Source organism: Pongo abelii, chromosome 8 (genome assembly GCF_028885655.2).
Source record: "Pongo abelii isolate AG06213 chromosome 8, NHGRI_mPonAbe1-v2.0_pri, whole genome shotgun sequence".
Taxonomy (NCBI): domain Eukaryota; kingdom Metazoa; phylum Chordata; class Mammalia; order Primates; family Hominidae; genus Pongo; species Pongo abelii.
Window position 1 is genome coordinate 100,542,251 of NC_071993.2, and position 19,139 is coordinate 100,561,389.

Genomic DNA, 19,139 nt, shown 5'->3' on the forward strand with positions numbered 1-19,139 from the left:
TAACCCCTTGTTGTCCCCCTCCTCTGATTATTTGAAGCAATCCCAGATGACAAATAAATTAATCATAAATGTTCAGAAAGTGAGATCTCCTAGTTTTAATTCCTCTAGTTCACAGGTTCAGAGGTGAATTCACTAAGCTAGTTAGTGGTGGTTATATTTAATCCCTGGCTTCAAAAGTAAAAGTGATAAGCTTTACTAACAGAATTACTATTATTATTATTATATTATGACATAATATAATATATTCTTGTACCGTTTGGCCTAAAACTACCTCTTTTAAGCCTCTCATTCAGTTCTCCAAGGAGTTCAATAGGGTGTGGGATGGCTAATTGATGTTCTTTTTCATCAGTAATTTCTAAACCAAATCCTTGTGGATTTTGAAATTGCAAATATATTTGTCCAAGTAAAAGCTTCAACTATTCAGTAATAAAATGAGTCTAAGACTCTTCCCAAACCTCATGTTTCCCATTTTCAGTCTGTTTTCAAAGGAGGAGGTTGGTTGGTATTCATGGAGCCAGTGTCAACTGCCTGTCTGTTATGAGATGTCACAGCACAACCGGGCATGCAGCTTAATTTTTTTTGGTTTCCCAGGCTCAAAACCGCAAAGTACCCTTGTTTTTGCCAGTTAGAACACTCCAGAGGTTTCTAGCACAAGCAGAAAAGATTGTTAGTGCCTTTGTCATGAAAATGTGTAAAATGTTGCTTTGGCTGCTTTGGCTATCATAGCTGCTCTGATTGTATCTCAAAATGTCACACAGGGCATGCAGCAGTCATTGTGAGGAGTGGGGCACCAGGCACCCCTTGATGAGCCTTTGATGAGGAGATGATTAGGAGTAAAAAAATGCTGCGTAGATTATCTGCATAACTAACACTGTAGCAGACAGCCATGCAGACATTTTTCTGTATACAACTCCCACTCATTTTTCTGAGAGATAAAAGCAGCCAAGATTGACAATCTGTCAGTTTCAACATTTTCATTGTGTACTTTTTCTGGGCAGGTTATTCACATCGAACTCCTTTGATGTGATCAGTGATGATGCTTTTATTGGTCTTCCACATCTAGAGTATTTGTAAGTAAAAAAGCTTTTTTAAAACATGATGATTCAGGACAAGTACTCTCAAATTCCTGTAACTGTTTGACAAAAAATATTATAACTTATTGCAGATTCATAGAAAACAACAACATCAAGTCAATTTCAAGACATACTTTCCGGGGACTAAAGTCATTAATTCACTTGTAAGTATGAATGTTGCTATTACTTTTTAAGCTTGCTAATGGACAATGCAGTTTGATCACCTGTGGTTAATGCACCTACTTTATGAGTGTCCATAAAAATTTAAGAAACCCAAATGACTTCTCTCCATGCACACTTGCCATCTTTCCCTGTCGTCTGTCAGAGGGTGTTCAATAAATTGATTGCTATTAATATTTTTATCCAAAACCAACCATAATTAGAAAAGCAATCTAATGCAGGGAACTTGTGTGCCTGAAATAACTTTTTTTATTATCTACATCATTACTTGCTTCATGGATCATTATGGGTTGACTGTATAATTTGATATCAGCTTTTTTTCCTCTATAAGCCCTCACTTTATATACATTTAAACATAATATAGCCACAGGCGATGTCTTCATAGTACCTGATCAACTTGTGTATCAGTGAAATATTTAATTACTCAGTGGGTGATTTTAGCTAACAGCAGTTATTCTTAACAGGGAACAATTTTGTCTCCCAGGGAACATTTGGCAATATCTAGAGACATGTTTGGTTGTCACAACTGGGGATGTAACTGGCATCTAGTGGGTAAAAGGCAGGGATTCTTCTAAACACCTACTGCTTAGGACAGCCCCTGACAACCAAGAATTATCCAGCCTAAAGTGGCATCGTGGGCAGGTTGAGAAACCCTGAACAACAAGACCCAAACAATTTGTTTCTTCTAGCCTCCCTCACCCTCTACAGACAAACACATTCACACACACACAGGCACACACGTGCATACACACACACACACACTCACACACACACTCTCACATACCCACAGATTATTTTAAGGAAACTAGAAGAGCATGGAAAGAAAAGACACTAACATTTACATCACTTTTCATCTAATCCTCTCGATAATCCTGCCAAACAGGCACAATAATCCCCGTTTCAGAAATGAGGAAACAGTCTTGGAGGGGCTATATGCCTCGTGAGCTGATTAGTTATGGAATTATGAGAATATCTGCTTAATAGTTGAATTTCAGTGACTCTTCATCCTTTCAACAGCTATTTCTCAATCTACCTAATATGTATCTTATCAGTTCTAGATACAGATGCAAGAGATCCAAGTGTCATAGTCATTCTGTCAGCTTTAACCTGTTCTCTCATCATACTTCACTCCCATCTCTGCTCTAGGCCCTAGGATGCAGCAGGGAACAAAGGAGACAAAAATGCCTGTCCTTTGACTGAGCCTGATTTCCAGTGTGTCCACGCGGTTGTCACTCTGCCTCCACCAGACCCCTTTCTCTCCTGTTGTTTGTTTTGTAGCAAAGAGAAGCTAATAGCAAGATATATTTTACAAAATCATACCTTTCAAGGCTTCTGTATAGAGTTATTATAATAAAAAAACAGTGTTTGTAATACTACTCTTCATGTCAATGACATGATATGATGCAAAGATGGCTGTTTACAGAATGAATGCTATGCAATTTTATCATAGAGCCCAACACTGCCAAACCTCATTTTTCAGACAAAAAATAAACAAAAGAAACAAATATATGGAAGGAGAAATGGAAATTCATGACCTCAACTTGAAATCCACTAGATTCACATACATCCCAATCCACAAGGCCTCTGTCCAATGCTTAGCATCATGAGGGCTGTAGGGAGGATGTAGGACTCTGGTGTCCTGGAGGAACCCAGATGTAAGTTTCACCTGCCCAATTCGTTCAGCTGTGTCTCCTCTCCAGCCTAAAAGCCTGTGGTTTCCCTCAGGCTCCATGCACACAACAGGAAAAAATGTTTCCCTGTCTTGGAAGGAAGGAGGGAAGGAAGGAAAGAAGGAAGGAAGAAGGGAGGAAGAAGGGAGGAAGAAGGGAGGGAGGGGAGGGGAGGGCAAGGGAGGGAGGGAGGGAGGAAAGAGGAAAGGAGGGAGGGAGAAAGAAAAAGAGGAAGGAAGATGAGAGGAGAGAGGAAGGGAAGGGAGAGGAAAGAGGGAAGGGGAAGAGGAAAAAGGGAAAGAAAAAAGTCTGACATCCTAGTGTAGACACCCATTTTGTTTACTGGAGCCTATTATGTGTATCAAATGAAATGGGAATTTAAATGTGGGTCTTAATGATGCCCTTTCTGTAGCAGTATGGAGCCCATAGGAGAGAGAGACTGGTACAGAACACACTTAACATCCAGAAAATTTCAGGTTCAAGGAACACCAAGGGCAGCCTTCGAAGAGAGGCATGACTCTTAGAGGCAGTGAAAGAGAAGTCCCACCTCTCTGAGCTGGTGCTGGAGGTAGGAAGGTGTTATGAGGGAACAGGGGTTAAGGCGGTGGCTAAATGAATATGACCCTTAGGTCTCTTGCATCTTTAGCTAACACTTATTAGGTTGACTCATATGGCATTGCCAATGTTAGGCTGTTTTTTATCTACAAAAATGGCAATGCCATATGGTTCATCTTAAATAGTTTCTAAGATGTGACACATGCTTTACAAGGAGTAGGGCCTACAAAGATGAGTAAGATCTAGTCCCACCGTAGAGAAGCTCAGGCTAGCAAGGGAAATTGGACAAATATTTTCTCACTGAGTGCCTTTGTCCCCAAGTTATGTTCTCCTTTCAAATTATGCTATTCTTCATGGTACAATTCCTTCCCTCCATCCTTCCTTCTTTCCTTCCTTTCTTCCTTCCTTCTTTTATTCCTTCCTTCTTTCCTTTCTGTCTTGCAAGGAGAGATGGAGTAGGGAGGATCTGAAACCCAAATTTCCCTCTGCCGGCTCAATAAGTCAGGTTCATTTTCCATTATTTATGGCGTATTAATAAATCTGGCATTTGTCTGAGCCATTAGTTTCCTTTTTAAGACATTAGGCTTCAAAGTTCGCTTTTCTCCACCTCAGATCAATCCTTCCCAATCAAGGCAAACATTCGAGCTGTGAGGAATTAGCACCTCACCCTCTAACCTGCATGCATTGCAGGAAGAGGTTACAAAGCTTTCTCATATTCTTGACTTCATCATAGTCTCCTGACAACCCTGTGAAAGAGACAGGGCAGTAGCACTACATTCACAGATGAACGAGCAAGTGGAGTACACTATGAGTTTAAGCTGCTCCCCAGTTACTAAGTGGTAAAGCCAGACAGCTCCCACCATCTTTGATGAGACGTCCGGTGCTATCTCCACTGTGCCAGTTACCGCAGGACCAGATAGCTTTTATTGAGCTGGCTGGATCCTTCCATGGGACATGATTTGAGGAGGAAATATGACTAGAGAAGAAAGAAAAGATCCTGAAAACAGGAGACCTACCCTCATACTTCATCTCAAAATGCAGATAGTTGGGATTAGACGTATACTTTCAGGTCCAGCTGGTTCCCACTCTGGCCTAACATTAAAGCCACTCCCTTACCTGTGCCTTTATATAAATTTAGTTCATGCCTAAGAAACAATGCACTTTCTCACCTTCTTACACAGAGATGTCAGTAGATTTCTCTTCTAAGAGACATTTACAGATAACTTAAAAGTTATTATAGGCCGGGCGTGGTGGCTCACGCCTGTAATCCCAGCACTTTGGGAGGCCAAGACGGGCGGATCACTAGGTCAGGAGATCGAGACCATCCTTGCTAACACAGTGAAAACCCATCTCTACTAAAAAATACAAAAAATTAGCCGGGCATGGTGGCGGGCGCCTGTAGTCCCAGCTACTCTGGAGGCTGAGGCAGGAGAATGGCATGAACCTGGGAGGCAGAGCTTGCAGTGAGCCGAGATCACGCCATTGCACTCCAGCCTAGGCGAAAGAGTGAGACTCCGTCTCTAAGAAATAAATAAATAAATAAATAAAAATTAAAAAGTTATTATATATACCTGGCTATCAGGCGAAATCCCCCCCCCCTGAAAATTAACCCTTAAAACCCTGCAAATTAACCCTTAAAAAGGGAGAGAGACTTCTTAAAGTTAAGTCCTTTCAAAGCCTGTCAAATGCTGGGATTCTCAATTACTTTATTCTGAATCATTGTTCTAATGTTATGCATTTTTCACTTTAATGCTTGAATGGTTTGTATATTTTAGCAATCGTTTGTATATTTGAATTTTTCTGATGAATATATGTTATTTTGGTAATCAGGAAAACATGAATAAAAAATTAGTTTATGAATAAAAAATTAGCTTATGGCCAAATGATGACAAAATCTTCAAACATTATGTATTGGCTTCTAGTAATACCTATGAGTCTTTAGTAATGATTGCTTTGCGTGCCATTAAGTGTCACTGTGGCTAAGGCCCAGTGGAGCCAGCATTGTTTGCATGCATATATATCAATTTTTGGAGAAAATTATCATCAATCTATATGTATTGTAGAGTATCCAATGGTTGCTCAGCACTGAGGGGGTACAAAGGACTATATAACAGTCCCCAAACTCAGGATGCTTGCGTGTTCCCAATCAGTTGCACAGGATGTCTTTGTTTTAGCCTTCACATTGCCTTATATGTAAAGAGGTAGTGCAATGTAGCAGCTAAGAGGGTGATCTCTGCCACCAGACTGCCTGGGTTCAACTCTCTCTGCCAGCTCAATAGGTCAAGTTTATTTTCCATTATTTACTACTTACTAATAAATCTGGCACCTATCTGAGCCATTAGTTTCCTTTTTAAGACTTTAGGCTTCAAAGTGCACTTTTCTCCGCCTCAGATCAGTTCCTCGGCTTTGCACCTTAACAGCTGTGGAATTTGGGGCAGGCCATTTAGCTTCACTATGCTACAGACTGGGCATGTAAAATGGGGTTATAATAATAATCTCTTAAAATGGGATGGGGAATAACAAGGCATTTAAGAGTATTAGTGCCTAAGGTTGTCTTGAGATTAAGTGAGTTAATATATGCAAAGTGCTTAGAACAGGGCCTGGTGTGTGGTAAGCACCACTGTATAACTAAAACTCACTGCCTAACCTCCATTAGTCCTGGATCAGAATTCTAAATGCTACAGTGTATATACCATTTAAACATTTTCTGTGAAATTTAAGTAACTACAAAGTGCTCAGAACAGGGCCTGGTATGTAGTAAGCACCACTGTGTAGGAAAAAACTAAAACTCACTGCATAACCTCCATTAGTCCTGAATCAGGATTCTAAATGCTATAGTGTATATCCCCTTTAAACACTTTCTATGAAATTAAAGTAACTGCACTTGCACCGCCGCAGGTTCAGAGAGACACAAACCGAAGCTGAGAATCTGCATTGCAGGGGGGCTGGGTGCACCCCAGATGGCTGTGGGCGATGCTTTCTTAGCAGCAGAGCCCGGTGGCACTGAAACAAACGTGGTGTTTGAGCCAGTCTGGTCTGCCTTAGAGAGAAGAGTTTCCAGTGGGTTCTACAGTCATAATCGGAGGTTTTCTTGGGTAAATGATGAAAACACCAAAGGGCAGGAAATGGTCATCATTTCTGTCAAGAAGGAATGGCCGTCTGCCTTTGAGAACACTTGACCTTACTCAGCCAGTTTCAAGGTAACTAGACATTCAGCTGCACAATATCCCAGTTGTTTTAAAGAATGTTTCTGGCCAGGCGCGGTGGCTCACGCCTGTAATCCCAGCACTTTGGGAGGCTGAGGCGGGCGGATCACAAGGTCAGGAGATCGAGACCATCCTTGCTAACACGGTGAAACCCCATCTCTACTAAAAATACAAAAAATTAGCCGGGCATGGTGGCGGGTGCCTGTAGTCCCAGCTACTTGGGAGGCTGAGGCAGGAGAATGGCATGAACCTGGGAGGCGGAGCTTGCAGTGAGCTGAGATCGCCCCACTGCACTCCAGCCTGGGTGACAGAGCGAGACTCCGTCTCAAATAAATAAATAAATAAATAAATAAATAAAAGAATGTTTCTTAGGTGAACTCTGAATCAGGACCTAGAGAATGGTGCTTAGTTGAAGGCAACTTTAAAGAGCCTCCACGTTGCCTTGGGATTTCTACCACAGTGGGGCTGTGGGGAGGGAGGGTCCTTCCTGAGGGGGGGTCCACACCAGCTGGTGGGGACTGCAGCAGTCACTCACAGGGCTTTGAGCTTTCTCCCCCAGTGCCTTGGCACAGGGGACCTCAAAGGAGCATCCTCTGCTCTTTTCTTTGCCTAGATATGTACGCTTCCTCTCGTCTACTCCAGCCTGCCTCATTCATTCATTCATTTAAAAGTATCTATTAGGCTGTGTGCGGTGGCTCATGCTTGTAATTCCAGCACTTTGGGAGGCCAAGGTGGGCAGATCACTTGAGGTCAGGAGTTCAAGACCAGCCTGGCCAACATGGTGAAACCCCATCTCTACTGAAAACACAACAATTAGCCGGGCATGGTGGGTATGCCTGTAATCCCAGCTACTTAAGAGGCTGAGGCAGGAGAATTGCTTGAACCAGGGAGGCGGAGGTTGCAGTGGGCCGAGATAGCGCCACTGCATTCCAGCCTGGGTGACAGAGTGAGACTCCATCTCAAAATAAATAAATACATAAATAAATAAAAGTATCTATTGAGGGCTTACTTTGTGCCAGGCACTATGCTAGCACTGCAGATAATGGAAAGAGAACCATCCTTCTAGTACTCATTGCAGAATTATCCTAGAAATAAAGGAACATTGATGAAATGTTTCCTCAAGTCTCTCATTGACTGTGTCTTCACCCCTCTCCCAATCAGCTCCACCCCACCCCAATCGGATATTCTGGTGTCACCCAGTGTGACCTCCATCCCCTAGAAAAGCCTGTTGTCAAACGCACTGACCCCTAAGTATGTGGCCTAAATTATCACCTATCCTAGTGTCATCTATTAATTTTAAAGATGAAGCCATAGCCTCTCAGTGAAAATGACAAAGCTATGATTTAAGAGCAAGAATAGAACTTGGAGATCAGTCTGACCCAGTGATCATTCACTTTATAGAAAAAGAAAAAAAAAATAAAAAAAAAAAAAGAAAAGGGAATAGCCTGAACTCAAACTCAGATATCCACTTCCCTGTCCACGTCACCCCTGTACTCTGTGGCTGAGTTCTGGGCCCTAAAGTGAGTCTGACTGGCAAGGGGTCCACTTCGGCCAGCGCAGGAGCCTGGTACTCCTTAAACCAAAACATGTAGAAAGTCTTTTTCCTGACAGTTCTGGTGGCTACCTGGGACTCTTTGCCTCTCTGTCCTTCATAATTTTTCTTCTTCCTATTCCTAAGAATTAAGAATTCTTATATCTAGTATTAAAATTCAGCCCTGCTTAACAGCCCTTGGCTAACAGATCTTTGCAGAGGAAGGAGGGTCCCCTACCGCAATTCAGGGTGACACTCTCTCAAGTCTTGACACTCTAGAGGAAAGAGAAGGACTAGACACTCTGTGAGCCAGGACCCGTAACATGGCTTTCCAGAATCACTTGCTTTTGATGGGCTCTGTATTAATGGCTGGAAGAAAACATGACTAAATCTTAACAGTGGTTACTTCTGCTATGATAATTATTATTTCTCTCCTTTTTTAAAAAAATAATTTTTGCACTTTCCAACTTTTCTTGAAGTGAAGAAATAATTATTATTACATATATATGTGCATATGTAGTATGTGCTTATGTGTGTGTGTGTGTGTGTGTGTGTGTGTATCAATAAAAGTAAAAGATGGGACTTTTAAGAATACCAATGCATAGGATTATCCCTAAGAGAGGCAGAAAGAATAGATGATCTCAGCTTCCTGAAGCAAATATTTTAAAGTGTTTAGGTATTTAATATCACTGTTTAATGACAATAACAACAAAGAAAAAGATTAGTTTTGTGGTCTTAACACATAAGGTTTAAAAATTCACCTGCAGATACAGTTTTTCCTGGAATCCATTACAAAGATACGTATATAAAAATATTAGTAGCTACATGTGTTAGTTCTCACAATAAGTGAAATTCATACCCTTTACTCAGTTTTGTAGATGTCAAAACAGAAACCCAGAGAGGTTAAATTAACTTGGCTAAGGACACATTCCTAAGAGTGATGACGTTCAAATTTAATCCCTGGGGGATTTGGACGAAGTTGGCACTTAAACCACTACACTACACTAAGTGATGCAGGAAAGAATAGCTACAACCAGTTTTACAAATACATAGCACATATAGCAACTAGAGCTTCTGTTGAGGAAAAGTTAATAATAATATTAAGTCATTACTCTGTGAAGCTGGGAGTGGGATGAAGACAGAACTGGGAAAATTTTATCCAGGTATTTTGCTTTCTGGTAGCAAAACTCAGTGCAGAGGTGGAATCTGAAGAATCAAATAATCCTGACATCAACCCTAAAATAACCCTAACCCTAACCCACAAAGTGCTATCTCAGTCTCTCCAGCTGTTAAAATTCCCTGATAGACACAGGATCTCATTCTATTTACCCTTTTTTAATGACTAAATGCTGAGGAGGCTTCAGGTAGCGTCGCGTGACTTGCCCTTTTTTTTTCCTGGTGCCCCAACCCCGGTGCCCTCAGCAGCCCTCCAATGCAGCGAATCTCCCTGAAGCCCTCAGATGCCCATGATGATTTGTGGAGGCAACAGGCCCTCATCACAGCTGGCTTTAAGCTGGCGCAAAGAACCACAGCGGTGGCTTCAAGCCTCGGCTGCCTTGTAGCCCCAAACCTCCCTAGAGGGTGAGGGGCCTGAAACCGCATGGGAGTTTTCTAGGAAACAGGCAGCTCCCTCCTGCAGGAGGTCTTGTGAAAGACATTTGCATGACCTAACCACTCAGGCCCCCAAGTTCAGTAATTCCTAATCTAACCCTGTAGGTAGCTTTGGAACTTGATGAATGCAGCCAAATGATTGATTTCGAATGACTGAACCCTCACTGGACAGAACCATAGATAAATACAAATACTAAGCAACAGGATCCTTTCAAAAAGTCAACTTTATTCTTTGTTTCTTCTGATTATAAAATAATAATACATGCTTGATGATAAAAACTCACAACATAAATATGTATTTACATAGAAAAGTGAAAGATTCCAGTAACCCTACACCTACCTCATTTTTAAAATCTCCTACAAAATATTCCGTGTTACATATGGACCATCGTTTATTTACACAATCCCTTATATCTCTTTTTTGTTGTTCTTGTTGTTTTTGAAACAAGGTCTCACTCTGTCACCCAGGCTGGAGTGCAGTGGTACGATCATGGCTCACTGCAGCCTCAAGCTCTAGGCTCAAACCATCCTCCAACCTCAGCCTCCTAGAGTAGCTAGGACCACAGGCACACACCATACCCAGCTAATTTTTGTATTTTTTGCAGACACAGGATTTTGCCTTGTTGCCCAGGCTGGTCTCGAACTCCTGACCTCAGGTGATCCACCCACCTCTGCCTCCCAAAGTGCTGGGATTACGGGTGTGAGCCACCATGCCCTGGCAACCTGTTACATTTTTTGCAGAATAATTCTCAGGCTCTGTCAGCATTGCTTTCCTAAGTCGTTCTCTGCCCAAATCCCTCTGCCTGCTTTCTTTTTATCCAAATGTAACCTGATGTCATCGGGGCCTCCCAGAGACTTAGGGAAGCTGTCTGAACTCCAGCTCCCTGGCCTTGGGTGTCTGGAAGCCTAGCTCTCATTTCTGAATCTTACTTCCTCTTGATTCTGCTTTTCTTAGTGAATCCAGGCAGCCTTCTCATGCCCATCACTCACGAAACCTAGACATGAAGCTTCATCCTCTCTCCTCTAAGAGCAGTTCATTGTGGGCAAGGATTTCACTGAATTTTTGGTAGCAGAGCAGCAAAGAGTTGACACTGGGTTCAGCGAATCCACCCACCATTTCTCCCTCTGGCTCCCCTGCCTCCCACACCCTCTGGTTCCCAAGGCAAAAGCCTGTCACAAGAGGTTCTCAGGAAATTTAATGCCGCATTCCACAGCCCATCGGGCCAGCTTGTCCTTCTCAGCCCCATCTCGCAATTCTGGTGAATTAGAAGCCCTCCATCTTGTTATGCAAAAATACTGCCTCTCCATTCTGGAAGCCCCATAGCTCCGAGTCTGCAGCTCTGTTTTGCCATCTGTTCTGTGGTTAGCTTGCATGTGGATCATGTGAGGCCTAAAGCTCTACTCCTTTGGGCAGGAAGTAGAACTTCCAGATTCACTCATTATTTAAAAGAATTCCACAGGGTACGGTGGCTCACACCTGTAATCCCAGCACATTGGGAGGAAGAGGCATGAGGATAGCTTGAGCCCAAGAGTTCAAGACCAGCCTGAGCAACATAGCAAGACTCTGTCTCTACAAATAAAAAAAACTTAGTTGGGCATGGTGGGACACACCTGTGGTCCCAGCTACTGGAGAGGCTGAGCCCAGAGGATCACTTGAGCCAGGGACGTTGAGGCTACAGTAAGCTGTAATCGCGCCACTATATTTCAGCCTGGGCAACAAAGTGAAACCCTGTCTCAAAAAAAAAAGAATTCCACTTGGACAGTAAAACAAGCATGGTGCCTTTTCCTGTGTAGCCCTATTGGCAGTAGTAATTCAGGATTTGACTGCTTAATCATTACATGCCCACTGTCCTGTGACTCACCCTCCTCTAAATTTATGCCCTGCAGCCAGTTGCAGTTTTTACCAGCTTCAGAGGAAGGGACATCCACTTAGAAGTTAGTGTGATAACTTTAAGCCACATTGTGCCAGAAAATAAACTGAGACACATAACATGGGAGGACTCTGGACTGGTCCAAGACATCAGAAAATCTCTTCATTCAAACACCAGTCAGTAAGATGAATTATGGAGACATTCTCTTGAATAGTCTTCCTTAGCAGCATTTTATTAATTTTGCTGTATGTGGACAGCCATAGCAGTTCATTCATGTGGTCTGTTTCTAAACGTTGTTTCTTGGACAACATACGGACAGAAGCCATTCTCCTCTTCTGACACCAGCCACTCTACTGAGAGTAGTCCAGATGCCTGCACCATCCTTGATTATCTCATTTCCTTTTTTCAATAATTTTATGAGATAAGGTATTATTATCTTCACTTAAAAATGAAACAACTGAATTTCCAAGAAGATACATTACCAAAGTCACGCAGCCAGTAAATGCTGGAGTCAGGATTTCAAACGTAGCTCAGAATCACTCCAAAAGCCATGCTCTTTGTCACAATTGGACCGCCATTGACAATGGAACATTCTGACTCAGTTCCTATTCTTGCATTCCAAGGTTCATTGAGAACCATTTTCCAAACTAGCAGTAATTTCTAAAACCTAGAAAAACAATGTAACTAACTTAAAAATAAGTTCTAAAAATCATGAATGTTTGCACTTGAGAAATCTTATATTTAATTAGTGGAGGTAGAAGACATAGACTTTTGAGAATGTTTTAAAGGGAAGTTGAGAGAATTTTCAAGGGTTTAGAGGTTAATGGTATGGGCTCTTTAGTTTTAGTTTAGTTTTTTATTTTTATGGTGGAAAAAAAAAAACACCTCTAAGAAAAGTTTATAACATGTGTATATATATGGTGCTGGTTAAAAATAGAAAATTACACTACCTGGTGACCTTCCCTGGTCATACAGCATTAGCACTGTGCTATGTCTATATTTGTGTACTAGGGACACATTTCCCTTTCCTTGACATTATCAGGACATTTTTTTACTCATTAACCTTGATTAGAATCATTCTAGTGATTTACGGAAGAACAAATAGAAAGGGAAAGGGAAAACCATTCCTGTGATCACAGGAAAAGAACCAGAAGGAGAAAGAGGGGGATGATTAAAGAGAATAGATGGATAGGTATTTATAAGAAAACTTTTTTCTGAGGTGGAATGAATGGTGCTGGAAAGGAAAAGGAGGCGTGGGCTTTGGAAAGGAGAAAGGATGTGCTAGGGAAGTGTTAGAGCTACCGGCACTGTGGGTTGGAGGTTTGGTTGCTCTCCGGAGCAAGAGAGGAGGAAGCAGGGAGAATGGGGCAGCCCAGGCAAGAGGATGGGGGGAGCATTTTGGAGGTGGACACTCACCAGTTTTGTTAGTCATCATTTGGGAGATATCCCCTAGATTGAGTGTCTGAGAGTGTGAATCTCCCGTGTTCTGTTCTAAATGGAAAGATCAATGCCCAGGAATCGTTGTTGTTTTTAACCAACATAAAGTGTTGTTTAAATATTGAGTGTGCCTGTAATCCCAGCACTTTGGGAGGCCGAGGCGCGTGGATCACCGAAGCTCAGGAATTCAAGACCAGCCTGGCCAACATGGTGAAACCCTGTCTCTACTAAAAATACAACAATTAGCCAGGTGTGGTGGCAGGCACATGTAATCCCAGCTACGGGAGGCTAAGGCAGGAAAATCACTTGAACCCGGGAGGCAGAGGTTTCAGTGAGCTGAGGTCACACCACTTCACTCCAGCCTGGGTGACAGAGCGAGACTTTTGTCTCAAGAAATAAAAGTAAATAAATATGGAGTGGGTGTTGAAGTGAACAGGTTAGGAACCGAAAGGACAATAGCAGGAATCTGAGTAGTAGTTCAGAAGAAAAAAAAAGGACCGCAAGTCATTTAGTAGGCTGGAAATGACAAAAGAGACTCATAACTAAGCTTTATGATTAAATGCCTTTGTTTATCACTACAGTTTACATCACCTTTTTTTTTTTTTCCAGGAGCCTTGCAAACAACAATCTCCAGACACTCCCAAAAGATATTTTCAAAGGCCTGGATTCTTTAACAAATGTGTAAGAGGACCTAAGAAATCACTGAACAATTAATTAATTTGCAGTCATTAACAAGGAAGCCTGGTATTGATTATTAGAATTTTTAATTGGCTTTTAAATTAAAATTATGATTTTTAAATCTAAATTTTAACTGGCCAAAAATTTAAATTTACATGGACTAACATTTGAGTCTTCTATGGTATTTATCATTGGAAATTCTGAATACATGGCACCCAGGCATTCCTTTGACAAAGTGTGTGTCAATACCGCAGGGAGCGATGATAAGGGACTTTGATGGGGTGGGAAGAGACCCGGCTAGAAATTTCAAAATCCCTTTTTTCTCATGAGGTCCAGGAAACAGGGCTACAAAGGAAAAACATAAAGGAGTCTGGGAAACTGACAGAATAAAGATGAAAGGTTACATCCTTGGGTTGGTCAATCAACAGAGAAATGGAGCAGGAAGTGGGGGAAGGGAGAAAAGTTTGCCTTTTTTCTCATTAGACTGAACAACAACTCTAAGCTTAATCCTCAGGAATTTGGCTTAAGCCCCAGGAAGGGAATGAACTTAATTATTTTTGACCCTTTTTCAAACAAAAGAGCTTTCAAACTTTGACTTTTAAGCCTCCGAGTGAAAGATCTTTGCAGGAATTTGTATATTTTGCTGTAAGCAAAGCAAGTAATATATGCCTAAACCTCTCAAAAGCAATTCAGCTTCATTATTTGCTTTCCAGAAGATTAGAAAGGTATTTAAATGTCATAAGGTGGAAGACAGGAACAAATGAAAGGATACATGAAAACAAAAGCTTTTTAAAAAAATTATTCAGGTACTTTGCTGTAGAATATATATTCAAAACAACTTTTCTCCAATAACAAACAAAAAGAAAATCTGAGTCAAGTACTTTCTTCCAAGCCCAGTATTTAACTTCAAATCAGTAGCCTAATGAAAAACTTTCTTTGTTCCTTGCAGTATTTCCCCAGCCCCTCCTCCATGTCTATTACCCCAATTCCTGAATGATGGTTTAATTCCAGGAGAATGCCCAAATCAGGATTCTTCCAAGAGAGTCCTGGACAGACCACAGTTATCCTCTCTGGTTTACAGTAGCCTGAAAGGTTGCCACTCATTAGTGTGGGTCAGAGTTCTCCTGGGAGACTAGGTCGGTTCTGGGAGTGTCTTGGAAGTTAGAACACATTCCATGGGTGACATGGGATGTAGCTCATTGGGGGTCCTTTACCCCATTTTTGTGTCAGTCTATACCCTACACTAGTGAAAGACAAAACAAAAAAATATTGAAATTGGCTCAGTCTCTCATGGGAATCCCAAGATGGGTTTAGCCGTTTGGACCTACTCTAATATGCCCAAATCAAGAATTATCTTACAAGTACAAGGATCCATGCCAGCTTGCCTTTTAGTGGATTTCTTGGCTTTCTTGAAAGTATCCTCTAAAAAACATTTTTAAATGTTTGGGCGTTTAAAAATTATTTATGTGTGGTGTGAAGAGTAGGCAGCACCTATCTTAAGAATTCTGTGTGACCAGGAAAGGAGGTGGAATTCCTGAACAGAAGCAATGCATACACAGAGAACTTGGTGAGTTGGGGTCATATGTGGACATGTAAATGGTCTATGCTGTATAACTTATTACAGGCATGAGCGATTGTATGTCTGTGTTAACTCTGCTGTGTCAAAGTCATTTCCTATTTAAGCTGAATTTGTAGACCACGGAAGAGGATCAGGATTAATTATGTCTGTGAGGAAGAAGAAAAGCAAATAGCTCACTTGATTTAATTAATACATTACAATAATACTACATTCTGTCCTTTAGACCTGTGCTGTCCAATAGGGTAGCCACCAGACTTTATGGTCACTGAGCACCTAAAATGTGCTCCTAGTACAACTGAGAGACTGAGTTTTAAATTTTACTTAATTTTTTAACAGTTAATTTTAAATTTAAAAGCTGATTCTCAGCTCAATTATTGGAAAATGTTAAGTATGCTTGGAATAATTTGGATATATACACCTTTTTTTTCAATTATGAATTTTATGACATCTAAATATAGATCATCTATTTCTGGTAAAATTTAGCACCTGAATTGAGATATATTATAGGTATAAAATACACACTGGACTTCAAAGACTTAGTATAAAAAAGAATGTAAAATATCTCAATAATGTTTATATTGATGATGTGTCAAAATGATAATCTTTTGTATGTATTGGGTTAAATAAAACATATTATTAAAATGAATTATACCTGCTTCTTTTTACTTTTTTAACGTGGCTATAGAAAATTTTAAATTACAATTATGGTTCATATACTGTTTCTATTGACAGCACAGCCCTAGACTAAGCCACTTTAGAATTCAAGAGGGAGTAAGTGATGAGGTTCCATTGACTGGGTAGTCTTCAAGTGTGCATGGTGCTAACTCTCTGAGCCCAAAGTGAATGAGTGGTCAGTCAGGTTCCAGGCAGGTTATAGGGCAGGATGTAAAGCAGGGTAAGGTCATTCTGCACATGTTAATTGTTGATGTAGAACTCTTTCCTGTATGGGTAGGGCCCTTGTACAGCAAAAGCAGCTGAAGTTTGTCTTTCAGGGACCTGAGGGGTAATTCATTTAATTGTGACTGTAAACTGAAATGGCTAGTGGAATGGCTTGGCCACACCAATGCAACTGTTGAAGACATCTACTGCGAAGGCCCCCCAGAATACAAGAAGCGCAAAATCAATAGTCTCTCCTCCAAGGATTTCGATTGCATCATTACAGGTAATGTACTCATCATCATTCCACCTCATAAAATTAAAATAAGGGCTACCTTTTTTTTCACGTGCAGGAACTGATGTTTTTAATATCTTAAAAACTAGCTGAGCAATTTAATTTTTAAAAAATATGAACCATTGACAATGCTTCATGTGTTTAAAAGTAAAATGGCCATTTTACTATTCTCTGAAATAAGTATATTTCTTATGAATATTTGAGATCTAGCCAAGGAAAGAGGTATTAGCTCATAGTTACTTATCATTTCCTATTTTTGCAGAATTTGCAAAGTCTCAAGACCTGCCTTATCAATCATTGTCCATAGACACTTTTTCTTATTTGAATGATGAGTATGTAGTCATCGCTCAGCCTTTTACTGGAAAATGCATTTTCCTTGAATGGGACCATGTGGAAAAGACCTTCCGGAATTATGACAACATTACAGGTATGAAAAGCCTAATGATATTTTGAGTGGGAATTTAAACTGCTTCAGCCAAGGGCAACAAGGAAAGATGAGTGGTATAGGGGAATGCTTTAGCATTTGAATTCCAACTCTACCATTTGTTAAGTGACCTGGGATTGTTCTCTAAGCCATAATTTCCCCACTTGTAAAACGGGAATAATATTAATACTTAACTCACAAGGTTGTTAATAAGATCATGTGAACACATATTCAAGAAACTTAGCATAGGGTCTAGTATAATACATAAACAGTAAATATTTGATTATTTTTCTTCAAATAAAAGTATTGGATGGTGAATCATGAGTTCTAGTCCAGGTTCTGCCACAGTCTTATTTGGGCAAGCTGCTCATACTCACTGACACCCCCAATCCCTTTTTCTTAACTATAAAATAAGAAAGTTACTTTAGATCAATAAGTCTCAAATTTGTTACACAAACATTTCTTCTACAAAATGTTAATGTATGCCTTGTAACAAAAAGGATTTTGTGGTCCAATAAATTCATGAACCATATCTTGGTCTTGTAGATTCATAATATAGACATCTGTGGATCTGAGAAGTCCTGCAGTGAGGACATTTTTCCAATATTTTTCACCCTTAATTTGGCCATGGAATTTAATTCTTTCTTTTCTTATTTATTTATTTATTATTTTTTTTTTGAGACAGAGTGTCGCTCTGTCACCCAGGCTGGAGTGCAATGGCACAATCTCGGCTCACTGCAACCTCCAACTCCCGGGTTCAAGCAATTCTTCTTCCTCAGCCTCCCAAGCAGCTGGCACTACAGGCACGTGCCACCATGTCCAGCTAATTTTTGTATTTTTAGTAGAGACGGGGTTTCACCATATTGGCAAGGCTGGTATTGAACTTTCATCCTGACCTCATGATCCGCCCACCTTGGCTTCCCAAAGTGCTGGGATTACAAGCGTGAGCCACCGCACCCGGCCGGAATCTAATTCTTTCTATGAAAACTTTTACTTAGCTGGATCTCTTTTTTTTTTTTTTTTTTTGAGATGGAGTCTTGCTCTGTCACCCAGGCTGGAGTGCAGTGGCGTGATCTGGGGTCACTGCAACCTCAGCCTCCTGGGTTCAAGTGATTCTTGTCCTTCAGCCTCCCAAGTAGCTGGGACTACAGGCATGCGCCACCACGCCCCAATAATTTTTGTATTTTTAGTAGAGATGGGGTTTCACCAAGTTGGTCAGGCTGGTTTTGAACTCCTGGCCTCAAGTGATCCACCCGCCTTGGCCTCCCAAAGTTCTGGGATTACAGGAGTGAACCACCTTGCCTGGCCTTACTTAGCTGATCTCTTAAGTTTCTTTCCCATTTTAATAATTTTTAAAATTATAAGTCATAAGTTAGAACATAGGGCTCCCTCTACAATTTTTAATACCAGTTTTAGCTTCTAATACCTTTAAATCTGCTCTCAAGAGCACTCACACCTCCCCATAAAAGGTAACCCTTTAGACAAGGCATGGAGGGTCGTGATAGATTTTGCTGGTAGCCATCACCCTCATTGCTCAAAGGACCAAGACAGGTCTGAGGCTTGCTTGAGGCTGGGGTTGCTTAAATAAAGGGATCCCTTCCAAACTGAGACCCTTTTAGAATCCTCCTTTCTGAAGGAAGAAGGTCATGCTTCCCTAGGCCCCCATAAGTTTTCCAGTGGACTATAGCAGGGTTTTGTGCAGTCGAAACCAGGCTCTTCTTACTTGTGTATGGTTCGTCAATTTCTTTGAATGACTCTTTAGATGAGCACTTACAAGAGAAATAAATCACACATCTGCAAACTTTCAGAGGGCACCTCAGAGCTCATCTTGTCTAAGATGATGTCTTAGTCCCTTCCTGCTGCTGTATCAAAAAATACCTTGACTGGGTGATTTATAAGAACAGAAATTTATTTCTCATAGCTCTGGAGGCTGGGAACTCCATGATCAAGGCACCAGGAGATTTAGGGTCTGGTGAGGGCTCACTCTCTGCTTCAAAGATGGTGCCTTCTCTGTGTCCTAACATGGCAGAAGGGCAAAAAAAGATCTAACAGACTCGCTCAAGCCCTTTAGCAAGGGCACTAATTCCATTCATGAGTGTGGAGTCTTCATGATCTCATCACCTCCTAGACACCCCACTTCTTAATACTATTAC

General features: G+C 41.1%; 1 protein-coding gene and 1 long non-coding RNA gene across 5 annotated transcripts in view; one reads left to right on the forward strand and one right to left on the reverse strand.

Annotated features, from left to right (window-relative positions):
- LGI1 (leucine rich glioma inactivated 1) overlaps nt 1-19,139 on the forward strand; it is a 40,196-nt gene that overhangs the window by 18,421 nt on the left and 2,636 nt on the right. For 3 of the 4 annotated variants that reach the window (XM_024253060.3, XM_054521571.2, NM_001132524.1), the window contains 5 exon segments: nt 999-1,070; nt 1,166-1,237; nt 13,744-13,815; nt 16,384-16,553; nt 16,825-16,989. In XM_024253060.3, the coding sequence (XP_024108828.1) occupies nt 999-1,070; nt 1,166-1,237; nt 13,744-13,815; nt 16,384-16,553; nt 16,825-16,989 (551 nt within the window). 4 annotated transcript variants of the gene reach the window in all.
- Nucleotides 10,031-19,139, reverse strand: part of LOC112135242 (uncharacterized) — a 112,164-nt gene continuing 103,055 nt past the window's right edge. Inside the window, exon 5 of the long non-coding RNA XR_002916535.3 lies at nt 10,031-12,364. This is a non-coding gene — a long non-coding RNA (uncharacterized LOC112135242). The remainder of the gene's footprint in view (nt 12,365-19,139) is intronic.